Source organism: Astyanax mexicanus, chromosome 1, assembly GCF_023375975.1.
Source record: "Astyanax mexicanus isolate ESR-SI-001 chromosome 1, AstMex3_surface, whole genome shotgun sequence".
Lineage (NCBI taxonomy): Eukaryota > Metazoa > Chordata > Actinopteri > Characiformes > Acestrorhamphidae > Astyanax > Astyanax mexicanus.
The window spans coordinates 100,551,565-100,571,332 of NC_064408.1; the positions used below are offsets into that span (position 1 = coordinate 100,551,565).

The 19,768-nt window shown below is 37.3% G+C and overlaps 1 protein-coding gene across 3 annotated transcripts in view; it reads left to right on the forward strand.

Moving 5' to 3' along the window:
- map3k15 (mitogen-activated protein kinase kinase kinase 15) overlaps positions 1-19,768 on the forward strand; it is a 40,853-nt gene that overhangs the window by 11,976 nt on the left and 9,109 nt on the right. For all 3 annotated transcript variants that reach the window (XM_007252326.4, XM_007252328.4, XM_049462812.1), the window contains 20 exons: positions 30-223; positions 2,080-2,248; positions 2,360-2,466; positions 3,039-3,209; positions 3,649-3,761; positions 3,847-4,006; positions 4,164-4,314; positions 4,430-4,537; positions 5,201-5,250; positions 5,487-5,582; positions 6,368-6,455; positions 7,230-7,363; positions 7,457-7,584; positions 7,936-8,066; positions 8,629-8,734; positions 10,625-10,782; positions 10,868-11,051; positions 13,893-14,070; positions 18,810-18,984; positions 19,579-19,764. In XM_007252326.4, coding sequence (XP_007252388.3) covers positions 30-223; positions 2,080-2,248; positions 2,360-2,466; positions 3,039-3,209; positions 3,649-3,761; positions 3,847-4,006; positions 4,164-4,314; positions 4,430-4,537; positions 5,201-5,250; positions 5,487-5,582; positions 6,368-6,455; positions 7,230-7,363; positions 7,457-7,584; positions 7,936-8,066; positions 8,629-8,734; positions 10,625-10,782; positions 10,868-11,051; positions 13,893-14,070; positions 18,810-18,984; positions 19,579-19,764 — 2,787 coding nt within the window. The remainder of the gene's footprint in view (positions 1-29; positions 224-2,079; positions 2,249-2,359; positions 2,467-3,038; positions 3,210-3,648; positions 3,762-3,846; positions 4,007-4,163; positions 4,315-4,429; positions 4,538-5,200; positions 5,251-5,486; positions 5,583-6,367; positions 6,456-7,229; positions 7,364-7,456; positions 7,585-7,935; positions 8,067-8,628; positions 8,735-10,624; positions 10,783-10,867; positions 11,052-13,892; positions 14,071-18,809; positions 18,985-19,578; positions 19,765-19,768) is intronic.

The window sequence follows — 19,768 nt, forward strand, 5'->3', positions numbered from 1 at the left end:
GTTCTCACACATCTGTCCTTTTCCCTCAGGCCTCCAGTGGGAACTATTACTTCATCCCCTATGTAATGACGCCAAATCATGAGTACATCTGCTGTGAGAATGTGGCCCAGCGGAGAGCATCTGAGTACATGCAGCCCAGCTGGGACAACCTCCTCGGACCCCTGTGTGTGCCACTGGTGGATCGCTTTGTCAGTCTTCTTAAAGACATTCATGTCACCTCCTGGTATGATATTACACTGCATTGCATTTCACTTAACGCTCCCAAACATCCTGTAGTTTCTGTTTTTCTGAAAGGTATGCATGCAAATCCAAGGTGTGCCCCGTGGTTCAAATGCCTTAAAAATGTGTACCGACTAAGTGCCCTAGATATAGAGATGTTGTAATGCAGTACATGCGGGTACTTGCAAAAATTAAATGATGGTTTAAAGCTTAAGGCTATATAAGTATATATATTAATTGGACCAGAGGGTGAGCAAAATGAGCACAATGTAATATCATAATACTTCTCACAGCAATTATTTATTGGACGATTATTGTGGAAAATGATAAAATGTTAAGATATTTTTATATAATGTTATGCCACTAAAAAGAATTAACTCACAACTTCACAAAAATCAAAGGGTAGTTCTCTAAACTGTCACACAAAGATGGTTGAGTATCTATTGTATGACAGCTGTATGCTCATGTTATTCAAGAGAACTTCATATTTTATTCTGTAACATGTCCTTGCACAATAACCAAACAGTTACCACATCATTTACTCTAAAGCTGGAGGAAGTGGTTAGAGAAACGTTGGTAATTCTTAAACTGGTCCTCATTCAGTAGTCAGTAAACTCTCAGAACAAAGTCAGCATTACAAAGTAGTCTGAAACCTCGATGAACCATTTAAGTGTCTGCTAAAAGAAGGAGTTTTTCTACGATGTAATTAGTACGTTTCTCACATAGCGTTCCTTGCTAGAGGAATACTAACATTATGGAAACATTTAAAGTAACAATCCCGAAACTAAAAGTGCAGCTATGTTACCACAACCTTTAAAAACATTAAATAAAAAGATTCTAAGAAAGTTAACTGTAACGCTCATAAAATATTCTACTAACCTATTAATTTTTAGCTGGGTCATTACCTTTATGATATTAATCTATTTGTATGTGATTACAGGGTACAACCTGTTCACTTTGAGAATTTAAAGAGAGCCATACATACATACATACATATATTATGATAATGTAGATAAAATTACAATTTGTTTTGGGTGGATTGAGTAAAAGTAACTGCTGATCAGGACACTAGTTTTAAAGCCACAGGGAACATAATTAAGGTTAATCTTACTGTAGTGGGCAATAGTATGTTGCAATACCCGGTACATGGCCGATACACAGTCCAGAAAGAATATTTTAACCACCTCCTTATCTCAACACTCATTGTCCATTTTCAGCTCCACTAAGCATATAGGAGCACTTTGTAGTTCTGTAATATAATAACTGTTGTCAATCTGTTTCCCTGCTTCCCTTTTTATCCTTATTTCACCCTGTTCTTCAGTGGTCAGGACCTCAGTGCTGCTGGAGTTTTTAAACACTGTCCAATCTCAATGTCCAGTCTATTACTCCTAACTAGCTGATCTGCCATGTTAATACAAAGTAAGATATATAAGCTTGTCAATAACTCTTTACAATAAGAGTATATTAATTAAAAATACTTACTACAAAATGTCACAACTAATTATTAATTAACACTAGTTCAGACATTATTAGTAATAATTATTCTCAGTTAATATTTACTACATTTTAAAACATTTAGAAATAGTAATGTTTAAAAACATCTTAACTAATGTAAGGTAATTATTTGAGACGTTTGAGACTGTTATTTGTGACCTTTATTGTACAGTGTTACCAAATCTCTTTGTTGCTGCACACTTTATGATAGTCATCTTCTAGTCCTTCATCAGTAAAAATAAATAAGAAATGCAGTAACAATAGATCTATAGAAACTGAGAAATCAATGATTTGAGCATTTAATATTTGATATCAGGATCTTTGAAGACCATCTTTTATTTGTAATGCCTGTATTCTTTTTTTAAGTGCATCATTCAAAGACACTCTTTTGAATGACATCCGTAAGGCCAGAGAGAAGTACCAGGGAGAAGAGCTGGCCAAGGAGTTGTCTCGAATCAAACTACGCATTGACAACACTGAGGTTCTGACTCAGGATATTGTAATGAACCTGCTCTTCTCCTACAGAGATATACAGGTATGCTTAGTTGATACTAAGACCCATATAAAAATAAACATAAACTGTATAAGCTCTGTACAGCTGTATATACAATGACTGTTTGTAAATTCTTATTGGTTATTGCTGCAGGACTACGATGCCATGGTGAAACTTGTACAGACACTTGAGATGTTGCCCACCTGTGACCTCGCCAATCAACCCATGATCCAGTTCCACTATGCCTTTGCTCTCAACAGGTAGTTACAAAGATGTTCATTCACTTATCAGTGTACCTTTTTTTAATATATTTAAAGTCATCATATATATATATATATATATATATATATATATATATATATATATATATATATATATATATATATATATATATATATATATATATTGTATTTAAGTATTTCTGGAGAATTTCTATTGGTCAAACTTCTATTAAGGAAAGCAAGAGATGACGGATTCTAAAAGGCATACACTTTAAAAATGGCACGTTTCTAAAATTTTAAGCAGCTTAGTTTTTATTTTATTTTATTATTATTTTTTTTAATTTTTAAAATAACAAAAACAACCTTCATGGTCAGTACTTATTAATTTGCAAGGTCTTTAAAAAATCGGCTAATCTAGGAGTGAAAATATATCTGAGGACTCAAATTTTTGGGGTCCGAAAACAAAACAGTCTTCTGTCATTTTTAACATTATGCCTTTTGGAGATGAGTTTGTGTTCAACTCCTTCTACTAATTAGAGTAATTGGATTTTTTAGAAGGCTACCTAAGTTGAGGAATAGTCATTTGTCTAATTCAGTTTGTGTGTTTGCAGACGGAACAGCCCAGGAGACAGGGAACAGGCTCTGGGAGTGATGCTGCAGGTTCTTCAGTCATGTGAGCATCCTGCCCCTGACATGTTCTGTCTGTGTGGCCGCATCTATAAGGATGTTTTCTTGGACTCTGACTGCAAGGATACCAAGAGCAGAGACAATGCCATACAGTGGTGAGAATTGATCTCTTTATTTTGAAACACAAAAAAATACGATTTCTCAAATTTTGATTGTAAAAGCCAATAAAGATAAGGGTTGGCCAATCTGTGATTCATTTTGGATGTGCCTGTGCATATATACTTGGCATGCTTTTAGCATTAAAGACAGCATGGAGCACAGTGGAACACAGTGACACACAAAGCCCTAGTTCTACATACTTACAGTACCTATTTTAGGTATAGTTCTAGACAAAATCTTAGAATGCATAACCACTTGCAATAAGTGCTATACGATATGCATAATCATGTATACTAATTGTGAGTAGAGAACTTATCAGTCATCCTCATTTCTCTTTAGATCCATTTATTTCCACCATTAATCATCTTTTCATTTTATTGCAGCAGCACCACTGTTTTTACTGTGTTAACATTTGTTTGTCTCTGGGTGTTTTAGGTACAGGAAAGGTTTTGAACTGCAACCAACTCTCTACTCTGGCATCAACCTAGCCGTTCTGCTTATTGTCTCTGGGCAGCAATTTGAGAGCTCCATAGAACTCAGAAAGATAGGTGAGAATTCCTGATTACTTTTTTCTTGCTTACTTTCTCACTTCACTTATCTTTTTGTTATTGTGCAAATCTTTTCTGTCCTCAGGTGTCAGGCTGAACAGTCTGCTGGGCCGGAAGGGCAGTCTAGAGAAGATGAATAACTACTGGGATGTGGGGCAGTTCTTTACAGTCAGCATGCTGGCCAATGACATCCCTAAAGCAGTGCAGGCTGCTGAAAAACTCTTCAAGTTGAAGCCTCCTATCTGGTAAACACCTAGTACTAGGGAAATGGGGGCATACTTTGAGCTGCTGGCTGTTGGGCCTTTTATGGTCTGTCTTTTCATGTTTTCTTTTTTGTAATAAATGTAGCAGAACCAAATAATGACAACAGCTGATCTAAGAAACATCTCACTGCTCTCTCAGGTATTTACGCTCAGTGGTGCAGAACCTAAAACTCATCCAGCACTTTAAGAAGCAGAACACAGAGCATTCCCCTCAGAGAGAGAGACTCAACTTCTGGATGGATATCATCGTAGAAGCAACTCAAGGAACTACTAATGGCCTACGGTTCCCGGTACTTAACTGCTGTTCATCACATAGACATCTTTTTAATATACACACTAATATAAAATACACACTTAAGCTTCCAACATTGTCTGGGAACACGTTTCTTTCTGTCCTTTATTAAGGTGTTGATTCTGGAGCCAACCAAAGTGTACCAGCCCTCTTATGTGTCCATCAACAGCGAAGCTGAGGAGAAAAACGTGTCGATCTGGCATGTGTCTCCCTCTGAAACGGTCAGCAACCCTCCCCTCTAGATCTGTCATGGTTATTTTTTTAGATTATATATGATTCTAGGGCTGGGTAAAGTTATTTAGCGCAATGCATTTTGAGAGTGGAAAAAGTTAGTTAAAAAAGACTATTTAAATTATTTATTTATTTATTTAATGTACTGCAATTCATCCGATTAAACTGTATGAATTATGCAATCAGTAATTAAATATTCAATATTCTTTAGGCACTGATGATATACTCGATATGCTTGAAAAAATATATTGTTAATATGATGAGAAAATGCATCACGATACAATAAATTATTGTCCTATTGCCCATCTATATGTGTTTCCAGAATAAAATAGTGATGAATAATTATATTTTAATTTTAAAAATAGTTTATAACGCTAATGTAATGCTGATATAATAATGTAGCTTCACAATTTTAGTGAAGTTTTAATTTCTAAGAATATTCAGACACTGGAATTAAAATAAAACAAATGTTGAAATATCCTAAATAATTACAATTACATATGTAATGGTTACTGTGAAGGTCAGCAAAAATAAGTCAGTAACGTAACTATTGTAACAGACCTACTCCCCTTTTTAGCAATCAGTACTTAATTATAGTAACTTTATCATGTCATAATCTAACATTACTATGTTTCCTTGTGGTGTGCACACAGAAAGGCATTCATGAATGGAACTTTACAGCATCATCCATCAAAGGAATCAGGTGAAAGTTGCATGCACTCTCTCCCCTCGTGTGTGTGTGTGTGTGTGTGTGTTTGTGGCTGTGTGAGTTTGAGTGTGAGAGGAGTGTGTATATTTATCCTTCCCTCCGGTAGTGACCTTTACACATCCACTAAGTGTACTCTCTGCACAGCTCTCTGTTATCTTTGCCAGCGTCACAATTTCCTGGTGCCGTATCATGAATCATCATAATAACAGCATCATTTTTTTTCTGTCCAGCATCTCCAAATTTGATGAACGCTGCTGTTTCCTGTACGTGCATGATAACTCTGATGATTTTCAGATCTACTTCTCCACTGAGGATCAGTGTGGCAGGTAGGTCTTACTGCTGAGAGCTGATCTATCTGCACAGCAGGATGTAGCAGTAATGTTCATTCATGCTTTGCGTCTGTGGAAAAAAGTATGAAATGTTTCTAAATAGCATTGCATAGTTAGAAAAGTGGTGAGGTGTTAAAGCCCAACATTTTTAAAAAAATGTAACAAAATAAACAGAAGAATTCTTCAGGTAAGAAGCAATACACAATTGATATACCATATAGTTATTTTTTTCAGTTTGCTATAAAAAAGTCAAATAAAAGTGTTGTTTACTATAATGAACAATGCGATAGTGCACTACAATACAGAGCATACAGTAGACTGAAGTCCTACACACTATGGGAAGCCCTGTCTGAAAAAATGTGTTGGTGTTTAACCCCTTTAACCCTTTTTACAGAGTATGTAGGCTCACACTTCATTAATATTTTAATTTACATAATTGAAATAGGCCTTATCATAGAACCTTCTATCATAGAATCACTGAATAAGATTTGACAGAGTATGAAAATGCTTATAAACACAAGGCTACTTGTACAGTTACTATTGCAGTACTTCTTAACCACTACAGTAGCCACAATATCATGCAAATGCAAATAAATCCCTGTATTTTCCTCTAATAATGCAAAACATGTGCATGCAGTTGTGACGCCCTGCTACTGCACCCCTAGTAAGCACTATTAATTATATGCACATGGACACATTCATGCACATAATACACATAAATTGGCTATGTTTTAAATGCCCAGCTGTTGGATTTAATCTGATCTGGTGTTGTGTTGTGCTAGATTTTGCTCCATGGTGAAGGAGGTAATTACAGACGGCTCTGGGAACGCTGTGGAGTTGGAGGGAGAGGGAGATGGAGACACTCTAGAGGTGGGAAGCACCCTTTTCTTTTTTATTGAATGATTGGTCAGTTTACTACAAACCAAAAATACTTCACACATTGTTTGTTTTTTTGCAAATACAATTATATGTTTTAATTCAAGCATTTTTTTAGTAAAATATTTTTTGGTGTCCAAAATGAGAAACAGAATTGAAAGTATTAATTGTAAAAGCTGTAAACAGTTACAAAAACACATATATTAACAATAGAATTACAATAAATAAAGCTCTGATTCGATCTCACAGCAGGTAACCCGAGACAGATGTGTAAAAATAGAACATAGTGAAGTATCACAGTGTAACTTCTTGTTTCCCTAAAGAACCTCATCAAAACTTCCATGTGTCTAGGTTACAGTGCAATATATGGACAAAAGTATTGGGACCCCCCACCCCACAACGCAGTGTCACTGCTCCACAGCTCAGTGCTGGGAGATTTATACTTTATACGTATCATATATATACTATATACGACCATAGAAACAAACAGGTGTGAAAACACTCTAAATCTTATGTCTGGCATTAGGTATGGTGCCAACAGGTTCATGCTTACCTGCTGAAGAGAGTCCTATTCTAATGACAGTACTTCCCTTCATCAACTAGACAAGCTCTGTATGTGCATTTGCACATCTGTGTCGGCTACAAATGCAAATTAAAGTAGCTGAATCCATTCATTGGAAAATAATATTTGGAAAAGTATATGTATTTCAGTATGCACCGTATATTTTCAAGATGTAATATTAACTTTAAACCTCACTTGTGTTGCAGTACGAGTATGACTACAATGAGAATGGAGACAGGGTGGTGCTGGGCCGGGGCACATATGGAGTGGTGTATGCCGGAAGGGACCTCAGTAACCAAGTACGAATTGCTATAAAAGAGATTCCTGAGAGGGACAGCAGGTGAGAACAGCGCCATCATGTGGCTGAATACAGAAGGCACGTTTCCTGGTGTTAATGATCACTCTCTGATGATTAGCAGTGCACTGTGTGCAGGTACTCTCAGCCTCTGCATGAGGAGATAGCACTACACAAATACCTGAAACACAGAAACATCGTCCAGTATCTGGGCTCTGTGTCTGAGGATGGATACATCAAGATCTTTATGGAACAGGTTCCTGGAGGTATGTTTATTCCACACTACTATAATAAATAAATACTGTGCCTCAAAGGCTTTTTTACTAATAGCAAGCTAGTACAAATACAGTTCTATGGCATAATTTCAAGAATCCTGAAGTGTAGGTAAAATATTGATATGAAACACTGCTTTTTTTAAGATACTTCAAGGGTTATTTGCCTCAATAAGCATCTAAAATATGAGTTTTAAGGGTATTAAATGAGCTATATAATACTTATATTCTGCAGTTTTACTCATTTTTATGTATTATCATTTTTACCTTTAAAAAATATAACATCCGAATAAACAATCTACGGCTTTTGAACATTTTAATGGTTTCTTCTGCCTCCTTACACAGGAAGTCTGTCTGCATTGCTTCGTTCTAAGTGGGGTCCTCTGAAAGAGGCCACTATCATTTTTTACACCCGCCAGATTTTGGAAGGCCTACGTTACCTTCACGAAAATCAAATTGTTCATCGGGATATTAAGGTAACATAACATTTCTATTAATCTCGGTTGACCTTTTTATTGTCAAGGTAAAAGCAGTTTTATACAAGAGTTCATGTTATTTTGTTTTATAAAAAATGAAAGGTTATGTTCACACTACAAGGCTGAAGTGACTAAAATCAGATTTTTTGTGCAATGTGGATCAGATCAGATTTTTTCAACTCCGATCTGAGCCACTTCCATATGTGGTCCTAAATCGGAAACGTATCCAGTCTATGATTATGTGACATTAATGTTAATGGTCAAATTGGAATTCATTGGAATTCCACCAACAGTGGACAGCACAGTGGTAATGTGTGGACAGGCAGACAACTCACATCCACAGAAATCCCATGTAAATCCTCACATTCATATCATATTACAAAAATCATTGGACACAGTAACTTGTTTTTGTACTGAGATTTTTGGCACATCATAGTACTTCACATTTAGATCCAAAATACAGTTCAAATCCCTTAGTTATGAGAACTTTATGAACTGAATTATGTTTCAAATGTGTGATTTCTTAGAAGTTATCTTCTTATTAAACATATTTTTTACTCAGGGAGACAACGTATTGGTCAACACATACAGTGGTGTTTTGAAGATTTCTGACTTTGGCACATCTAAGAGGCTGGCTGGAGTCAACCCCTGCACAGAAACATTCACGGGTAAACATTCCGCTCTTGATTTGCACACAAACCAACACCATCATCACAATCAACATCATCATCCCCTCCTACTGCTTCTCCATTAGTGCTGCTAAAGGATATTGAAGCAGTAGGACGTTTTACCTTTTGGGTTTTGTCACCTTTGCTCTTCTTTGTGTCAGAACTCTGCTGTGTCAGTGGTTGTTTCTAGTCACTGGGCAGTCATGCATAGTGTAAAGCAGACACCCACACAATCTCTGATTACTGGAAGTTCTCCCAGATGCCACTCAGTCTACCACAGAGTACACTGGCTTATCACAATGCTGTCAAAACGTCAGACTTTAGTAGAACTGCTTCTGCTGGCTCACAGAATTTATCCTAGGGCAATTTTTTGTTCAATTGCTTTTTCTGTTTAGCTTATTGAGAGGATAATGTCCAAGACATGTCCAAAGATGCAGGATTCAGAATTTAATGCAATTCAGGTGTTCATTTCTCATTTATGTTGTCTGTTAATACACTGGGTTGATCCTCTTATGTCTAGTCTATGGTTGCAGAGCAATGAACAAGCAACCAAGCAGTCAAGTCAAAATATTGTTCCACAAGTACCACTTTGCAACACCTAAGCAACCACCTGATGCACTATAGCAACAACCTGGCATACCATAGCAATGGTTAGCAAACACTAAGCACAAACACAGTATCACCAATCTAGCATCAACCAGCAACATGCATTAACTGATTAATCAGGGTCCTAGTTTTAAGCTGACAACATAATTGGTGGTATCTTTTTATCTTTAACAGTTATATTTGCATGAAATATTAAGGTTGACCTGAATCTGAAGTCTTTAAGCGATTCACTGTGCAGCTCATTAACATAGCTTTTAAAAGTCTGCAGGAAAGGTCACGTTGTGAAGTGAAATGAAGTGAAGTGAAGGGCACACTCACGGGTTTAGATAACTGTCCTTTTCTGGTCTAAGCAGGCTGGACTGTTTTATGAGGCATCTGTCCGTGTGGCAGTAACTTGAGAGCAGCTGTATAAGCCGAGCAATTAGGGTCTGCCACGGGAGAGTGTTTGTGTTTAATTACTGGCTGATGGAGCGCAGAACAGGTGCACTTAACTCCTCTCTTCCCTCCCTCTCACTCACTCCCTCGCTTTCCTCATCTTTTTCCACTTAGCATTCTCTTCAATGATGGACTGTTTACATTTCACTTACGTTTATTGAGTTTATTTTCTTAATTGCCTGTCAACGGGTTTGAGAAGATAATACTTATTGAAGTGTTTAAAAGAAATTTACTTTTTTTGTGAGAAATTTCAATTGTGTCCTCAAGAACTGTAAGATTTTTTTGTTTCAGCATCATTGTTGCAATGTGAGCATGTGAAATAGGCACTTTAAAGATAAGACAAATAAATCAAGCATTTTAATACAAAAATCTTTTTCCATGACGTTTATATCAGAGGCTGATTATATATGCCCAGTATTATTTTTTTTTACTCCAATATTTAATACACAAAGGGCATTATTAATTTTATACAACACTGAATCATTAACTTTGGGGTGACATTTGGAAGTAATAGGTGACCAGTGAAATCTGGTGAAAATTTCTTTTAAATACAGCATATTTTACCTTTTTATATATATTACAGAAAATATATATTTGCAATTTTGGTCTTTTCCAATGTTGTGCAGCCCTAGTGCCTACACATTTTCCTATTTCTTACTTTTGCAAATGCTGCGAAGCTGGAGGATGAATTGAAATGCTCGAAAAATAATAAAAATAAAATCTTGTAATATTAACTTCCACTGAATTTTTATTAAGGATTTTTTTTTGATGAACATGAAGCATTACAAAGTAACAAAGTTTATTTAGATACCTTTTACACCTTTTTACACGATTCTTATTCTTCTTTAGGCACTCTGCAGTACATGGCCCCTGAAATCATTGATAAAGGGCCCCGGGGTTATGGGGCCCCTGCTGATATCTGGTCCCTTGGCTGCACAATCATAGAAATGGCAACAGGCAAACCTCCATTCCACGAGCTGGGCGAGCCACAGGCAGCCATGTTTAAGGTACAGACAATTCTCACAGCCTACATCACTACATTATTCCGAGCATGCTTAGCAAATTTTCTCATTATCTTGTCATTTATGGCAGGTTGGGATGTTTAAAATCCATCCTGAAATCCCAGAGTCTCTCTCCACTGAGGCCAAGTCCTTCATTCTTCGCTGTTTTGAGCCCGATCCCAATAAAAGAGCCACAGCTGGTGACCTTCTCAAGGATCTGTTTGTGCGCCACAACATTAAGGGAAAGAAGAATAAGATCGCTCTGAAACCTTCAGGTACAGAAGTCATGTTTGAGATGCAGTACAGTGACAGTACAGTGGTGTGCGATAGAACAAGGATTTATAGGTCAGTGTAGAACTGTGGTCCTAGTTGTCACTATAATGTATATTTCTGTCTGAATTTAGCCAGAACACCAGTGAATCACACCTGCCCCCTTTTGCCAGACTATAAGTACAAGTTGTGTAAAAATGTAACTGTATAATTGAACAAAATCAGGTATAATGTATCTACAATTATCAGTCATTATGTTAATACCACCTTCTAGCATCCAGACTACTACACCTTCCCGCTGTTTTTCAATAGACAATGGTGGTGGTGTGTTAGTGTGTGTTGTTCTGGTATGAGTGGATCAGATCCAGCAGTGCTGCCACAGGGTACCTGCTGGACTGAGAATAATCTACTATCCAGAAAGATTCAGCAAATATCCTCCAGTGGGCAGCATCCTGTAACCACTGAGTTTACACCTACAAGGTCGGCATGTCTGATAGTGTGAAGAACCGTTAGTGAACACAGTGTTTAAATACTGCAGCAGCACTGCTGTATCTTATGCACTTATACCACCACAACACACATTAACACACTACCACTATACCAGTGTCATTTCAGTGTTCTGTGGTGGTCCCGTGGGATCCTGTCCATTTGAAATATGCAGAGAAGCAAATGGATGAAAGTCTGTAATTACAAAGTGCACCTATATGGTAGATGGAGCCGATAAAATAATTATGAATAAATCAATAAATATGTAAGCATGGCGGTGACTCCTAATAGTAACAGCCAAGTATGCATTTACTTTGGGGCAAAATAAAGTTGTCTATTTATACAAATAAAAAAAAAACACAAAAAGCAAAGGTTGCTGTATAGTTTTTACTGTCTTAATGATTTCATGATAAAGTCTAAGATCTCATGATGCATCATTCCCTAATGATTAGTAATCCGATAATATTGGCATCCGATCAGTTCTCTCATTTTCCATGGCATTGTGCTATTTAGGGCTCCAAAAATTCTTCTCTCACTCACACGCACAGCTCCGCCAAAACCCCTGCAGCAGAGAATTCCTGTGTCTCTGCACTGTCTGAGACTCTTAACACAACAGGCCCAAACCGTTTCCAAACAACCGCAAGCCTGCTAGACCGGATCAGCACCAGGGGGTGCCTGGAAATGACACAGCTTCTGTGTGGGAGTGAGAGAGATTGAGGAAAGGAGGGAGAGAGAGGGGTGGCATCTCTCTGGCCCTCAGCCACCTGAAACCCAATCCAGACAGTACACGCACCCTTCTTCTTCTCTATAACCTGTTTCCATTTTCCATTCCATTTAACTGCCACACATATAGTCATAAACACATACACATGTGATTTTATACAGTCTCAGGCTTATATTTGTCCCATTTGTGCATATGTTGGTCACATTAGTCAATTCTACTCTAATTTAACTTTTATTTCAAAGCAGTGTGTGGGAGTGAACAAATTGTGCATCATCAGTATGTATGTATTGCCTTAAGGCAGTCATTTGTCAACATTTTAATTATGCTTTATATTATTGCAGCCTGAATGTGTTTTTTCAAGTTTGGTCCTGGGGTACTACTGCACAGCATGGTTTTAGAAAACTATTGTCTGCCCTGACACACCTGATTCAGCTCATCAATTAATAAGCATGCCCTTTATGAGCTGGATCAGCTGTTATTAGAACTGTGCAGGGCAGATCTGAATTTGAGAACCTCTGCCATATAGACTGACATGCCCAAAGGATGGGCATTCAAAGGATAGCAGTGTGTAAATTGATCATACACCTGTTGATCATGCCCCTGTATTAGGTGTAAGGTGTTTTCTTGTGAGTGAGGTTGAACACAGGTCAGTGTGTTCATTGCAAGGCAACACAAATGATCAGTATGAGTTTGAGTATGGCCTTATAGTGGGTGCAGATGGATGGGACTTTCAATTTTCTCATGGAAAGTCATTTGGGCATTTAATGTTCCTTGAACCACAGTGTCACATGTGTATCAGGAATACATCATAGAAGGCATTACCACCTACAGTAGGCAGCATAGTGTGTGGTAATGCAATCGTGATTAGCAGCATCTGGCTAAAACTGTCTGTTTAGCTTTTATGGGACATGGCAAAGGACTTTTGGCATGCTCGGATATACTACAAAATTATCCATCCATACATCCATCCAACCAACCAATCATGCTTTGCACAATTATAAATCAAAAAGCTAGTTATCCAGACAGCATTCAACATTTGGTAAAGTCAGTATAAAGTTAGTACAACAGACCTATGTTTGGGGGGTGTTGGTGGGGCTATTCTATATGCAGATGTACTTCATGCTGTCCATGTGAATAACTGTCCAGTTTGTTATATATGGATATCTGTAGGTTATATGTGGAAGCTGGCTACCCTTGGCCCACAGATGGAATGCTAACTGCATGTGTTTTTCTCTCTCCAATGGCGACTGATGGGTCTCTGCGTGGCGCGGGTGTGCTCTATAACAGTATGGCAAGGTTTGTGCTGCCCCATGTGTCTGTGCTATTTTCATATGCTTAGCAAAAGGTCATGAACTTCTAATTCAAATCATCTACTTTTCCCTCTTGGTGTTTTCAGTTTATTTTTATCCCTTTTCCATCCTTTCTGTGTTGCTCACTAACTTTTTCCAGCCTGTGAGAATTGATTTGACTTTGCCCTCGAGGATAAAAGCGTGCGTCTCACGCAAGGCTTGGTTAATAGCAATAAAATGACAGTAGATATGTATGGCATGCACAGTGATTTATACTATTGATCCTTTGATGTATGTGTGTGTGTGTTGTGTTGTGTGGGTACTGGTATGAATCTTTGTGTGGCTAGACTATATTCGCAGTGTGTCGCTGCCAGTGCAGCTGCAGTCCGAGGCCACAGGAAGCAGCAGCAGTGAGCATGGGTCAGTGTCGCCGGACTGTGACTCCAAACATGACGTTTTCTTTGAGAAAAAGAAACGATCAGGCTCAGAAAACCTAATTAAGCCCAGCACCTCCAGCTTCCTCAGGTGAGTTCTGAACACATTAACCCTGCCCAGTCAACAATGTTGCACCGTTTAGCTTAACACCATGACAGTAGCTTTACTGTACCACCTTAACTGCATATATGCATCCAAACTAAAGCCCAGCTGCTGCCTGAGAGCTATGAAACTGTTCTAATCATAATTCACAAAAATAACATGATCTTAGGAACATTAGACATTAGATGGAATCTGATATAGTAAACATTTAGATTTTCATTTTTTTCATCCTACAACAAACTACAGGGACTGTTATTTTTGATTATTATTTGGATAATTTTATTACTAGTAATTTTTATTATTAGTACTTTTTTAACGAACTTTTTTTTTTAAATGTTATTACTATTCAAGACCAAACAAAAAATAGCCTTAGCTGAACTGTAGAATACTATGCAGAGCTTTAAAAGGCAGAAGTACTGGAATAGAGGCATCCTACCCACTCACAAAGAGCCAAACCAACCTTTCTTCATTAGATTTCAGAGCACTGATGGCTCAGGGTCTGAACTACAGCTGTATAGACATCATGGTTTGGTGCCCACAATTGCACAGGGGGTTCTTGATATTCATGGTTAGGATTAATGCAGTAATTAATTACACAAGCATAAAGTGTATCTTCCCTTTTCTGAAACTTGGGCCTGTTCCATCATATTTCAACAAGGGTTGAGCACTATCTACTTTTACCATCTCATTTTGGTATGCAGTATTCCCAGATTCAGAGAGTGTAGCGTAAACATAAAATAAATAAAATGTAAAGATAAAGCAAAGATGCCAAATAATATAAAATAAGATAAATATAAACTGAATTGCTAAATGGTGGCTATTCACTCACCCATCCAAATCATTGAATTTATCAGTGAAGGTTCCTATCACTTCCATGGTCACATGTATAAAACCAAGCAGCTCGGCATACAAAGTACTTCTACTAACATTATTAGAAGAATGGATATCTCTCAGGAACTCCAGAATGGTGCTATAATATGATACAGCACATGTGCAACAAGTCCAGTTGTGAAATTTCCTCACTACTAAATATTCCACAGTCAACTCTCAGGGATATTGTAACATAGTGGAAGCGATCAGTACAGACCTCTAAATGTCATGTAGCTTCAGATTAGCTCAAGAGCAGTGTAGAGCTGTAGAGAACTTTATAGACTGGGATTCAAAAGCCGAGCAGCTCCATCCAAGCTTTATGTCATTAAACATAAAGGCGAGTAATTTAGAATAGATTAATTTAACAGTGTGCAATGTAAGATATGCATGTATGAGATAAGTAGTTGAGTATAAAGTGCAAACTGTGCAAAAAGTGAATTTGCAACCTAAAATGAGCAAAAACACAATTGAGCAGTAGGTGATAATATAATGATTCTAGAGATTAATTTTTATATTTAGTGACATGGTCTGTGTGCCATGTGTGTGTGGGGGGGTAGTCTTAGTTGCTGTCCCGTTTGAGTTTGTGAATTTATTTGACGAAATGGCTTCTCATTCTCTTTGAGTTTGCCTTCAGGTAGAGAAAGCTAGTAAAAATAATTAAAGGTATCTATGGAACTGCCAGTAAAAATATGAGAGTGAGATTCCATGCAATGGCATAGGTATAACATGTTAATGCATGCACTTAATTTGGAAACTTCAACGCGTTCATTTTGAACGCAAATTAATCATGTGACAAAATTGACAGAGCCTGGTGACGCGTTAGCAGCAACGGTTATTGTCAAAATATAGATTACTTTTTTATGCTGAAGTGTATGCTTTCTTTCTCTCTCACATTCTTTCTCCCTCCCTCCTTCTTTCTCTCTCTCTCTTTCTCACACACACACCTACACAGCTAATGACCATTTCTTTTTTTTTTTTTTCTTAAAGGTGGTATTTTCTCCATTCTCCATTTTCTCCATTAAAACTCTCAGTTAAACTCAATAATTTCGCACATTAAAATATTCTAGGCATCAAAACTACCTTGATATTTTATAATACGGTAAAAAAAAGATCTATGTGTACCAAACTGTATCATTGTATCATACTGTCCCCTTATTATTTAGTCAAAGAATATTGTTGTGATTAATGGCACCAATTATACAAATCTGTGTATTAACACTGTTTCTAACTGATTGTTTTATTCACATTTAAATACCCATTATCAAAAGCTTAGTCTTAAGAAAGAAAATTGTGATTAATCATGATGAATCATTAAATACTATTGTGATTTATTTTGATATTTTTTTTAATCGATTGACACCGCTAGATATTGTTACTAGTTTAAGGAATAATTAATATCTTTACTACTTTAATAATAAACAAATTGACATTAATCAACATAAATCTTGTGTCACTGGTGACATTTTAGGCTAAAGTGTAGTATTGTAGATACTCAAGCGACAGATGTGACGGGAAGGCTAAACAGATACAAATACTGTCTGTATCATAGAAGGTAGTACAGTTAGTAACATGTCACTTTGGCATTTTAAGCTTGTCATAGTATTTGTAAAAAAACAAATAAAAACCAAAATAACGAATTCGAAACTAAATCCAACACTATATTTAATGTACTGACATGATACTGGAGATAGTAAGGCACTAAGAAATTGTGGTGAAGCTAATTAACTACTACTACAAAACCCCTCACCACGTGCATGACAGCAGAACAGGCCATAAGGAGTCTGAGCTTATTGCCCCTGAAGCCTGCTGACTGACTGGAGGTCACCAAGTCTAAAGGTTCATAGCTCTGCATCCAACACACAGCGGGTCATTCAGACATGCTTTCTCAGTATAAGAAGCGTTATGGTCAGTCTCTGTGGTGATAGCTGTGTGTCTTGGCACGCGTATTGTGTATATGTGTGTGTGTGTGTATGTGAGATGTGAATCTGCTCCTGGAGTATCTCCTGGAAGGCTAATGAAGCAGAGCTGTTTACAGAGCTGGAGTGTGCAGTTCAGCGCTGCCGCTTGGTCCAGCTGTAAATCACCAGCTCTCAGCCTGCAGGCTCCACAGAGTCATGGTTACGCTGTTTAATCGCCATTGAGGAATGATGGGACAGGTGCGCTGTGTGTGTGGGTGTATGGGCAAGTGTCTCTCTGGCTGGGTGTGTGTATGAGTGTGTGTGTGAGTGTCTCTGTGTTCTGTGAAGCAGCGCTAATGTGATAATGCCTTTTACAGCAGCCCCTCTCTTGGCTGCTTGTAAAATCATATGTCTGATGGCTTTATGACCAGTGGCTCACCTCTGCCCACATACACAAACACACATACACACACCCACACCCACCCACACACACATACACACACAGTGTGCTCAATCTCTCTTTTTAGTTCATTTGTTCATTCGTCATCTTCAGTTGCACCCACTCACGCACACACATGCTCTTATCACAGCAGCACTTAACCAGATGACCTATGTGCATAATCATCACATCAGCCTGGAAGTGCGTTTGTTTGTGATTCTGGCTGCAAACGTCATGGAACGGATTAAGTCATAGATGCAGATGCATGCAGACGTGTAAAATTGCGAACTCTCCTACTTTTAATGTTTTTCTACTATCTGTTTAACTGTCAAAGTCAGCACTACCTTGTATGCTTTTTATACTATTTTGGTGTGATGATGATGTACACGATTCAGTTTAGTTCAGATAAAAAACATACAAAACTTACTGGCACAGCTAGCTTGCACAGTATTACTAAACTAGTGGGAAAAAAAGTGGAAGTGTACCAATTATAATTTTTTTATGACCAAATATGTCCAATATCAGTTTCTGTTTCTCTTTAGCTTACATTTTCTTTGCTACACATTTTGTTCATAGTTCTTTTCATGGTAAATCCTAATCCAGAGACTAGTCCAGTGTTCAGCATATCTTCTGAAGTAATGAGACTGAAGAACTGAAGTGTAGGCCTGTAGATATGCAGGATCTAAAGTATAAAGCTAAATTCACAGAAGTAACATTGTTATTTACCACCATTAAACATAAATGTCATGCAGCCAAACACAAAAAGCTGAATTTAAACTAAAAATCAACTGCAAAACACATCTGCCAAATCAAAATCATGCAAAAACCTTAATTTCTTAGTACTGTCAAAGATTTACAGTTTCTGTGGACCCATACTTAATTCAACATCATGTAGCAATCTTAAATTAAAATAATATGTTTAAAATCATGAATTATTGTAAATCCATTACTATTTTTTTTTACAGGCTACAGTTTCTTGACTACGTTTAAAATATGTAATATCCAGCATTTACACTATGCAGGCTATATGAACACTAACTCATTCTACAGTATTAATACCTTAAACTCTATGTTTATCATAAGTTAATCATAATGCAGATACTACAGTGAAATATTTTGAACCATTTGATTAAGCCTATTTTCTGGAGTCATACAGGGTTCTACAGTATTTTAGGACCTATACAACTGATGGTAAATGTTAAAGTTATATATTAGTTATATAGTTATATATATTAAACTATAACTAAAGTGTGTAACCCTAGAACTCTACATTCACAGTACAGAACTCTATATTCAGTTATTAACCCTAATGCAGAGACTGTTGTGTGATTTAGTAACTTTAGTTTGGCATATTTTCTGAATTCTCACATGGTTTTATTGTACTGCCTATAAAACCGAGCCCAGGAGCAAAATATACCAGTTCTTATGTAATGCATCTTTAGAATAATAGATAAAAAAGGTTTTCCCTGCCTGACCTTGCCTTTTTTCACTAGAAGTGTAACATGAGTGTACTTTTTCAGTGTTCCTGATGAAAGCCCCACGTCAGAGGACCGCACATCTCCTGCCTCATCAGAGAACAGTGATTCTGGCCTCTTCCTGCTAAAGAAAGACAGCGAGAGGCGAGCCATCCTCTATAAAGTCCTTAATGAAGACCAGGACAAGGTCACATCCAACCTTCTGGAGAACCACATCCAGGTTTGAGATTGTAATATAATTTGAATCCAATATTGTTTGTTTAAGCTAATGGAACTGTAAAAAACACAAAACTACCTGAAACATCACCACTCGAACTGCCTGTACGAACTGCCTGTCTCATTCTGTTTCCTGTAATGTAACGTTTTTGCACATGACTACCACCCCAACTCTGTCTTCTTACTCAGTCGATCTTTCTGTTAAAAGGCTCATTTTTCAAAGGTCAATTTTGCCTTGTAGCTTAATGCAGAAGCCTAGGTATTTATAGGTTTTTTTTTTTTTTTTTTTTACAATAGTACAGTTTCTGCTCAAACTACTAAGAAACCTGTGTTCTATTGGTGTTTAGTTAACCCGTGGCTTTTATCTCACTTAACAAATACCAATATCAGTTAAAACAAGCCAGTGATATATATATATCATATGTCATGAAATATCAGGACATCGCCATTGAGTTTTTTTCAATATCACATTGATAATCAGCTATATTACATTAACAATGTAAAGCAGTAGAATCACAAGTATGTATGTAATGTATGTCCTTATATACATGTTTGTATGTGTCAACCTTGTGACAGTTATATGTTTTGTTAACCTCAGGGCACAGAAGAGCTGAAGCTGTCTGTAGATCATATCAAGCAGATCATTTGCATCTTGCGAGACTTTATCCGTTCCCCCGAGCGTCGTGTTATGGCGTCCACCATCTCCAAGCTCAAACTGGACCTGGACTTTGACAGCACCTCCATCAACCAGATCCAGCTGGTTCTGTTTGGCTTCCAGGACTCTGTGA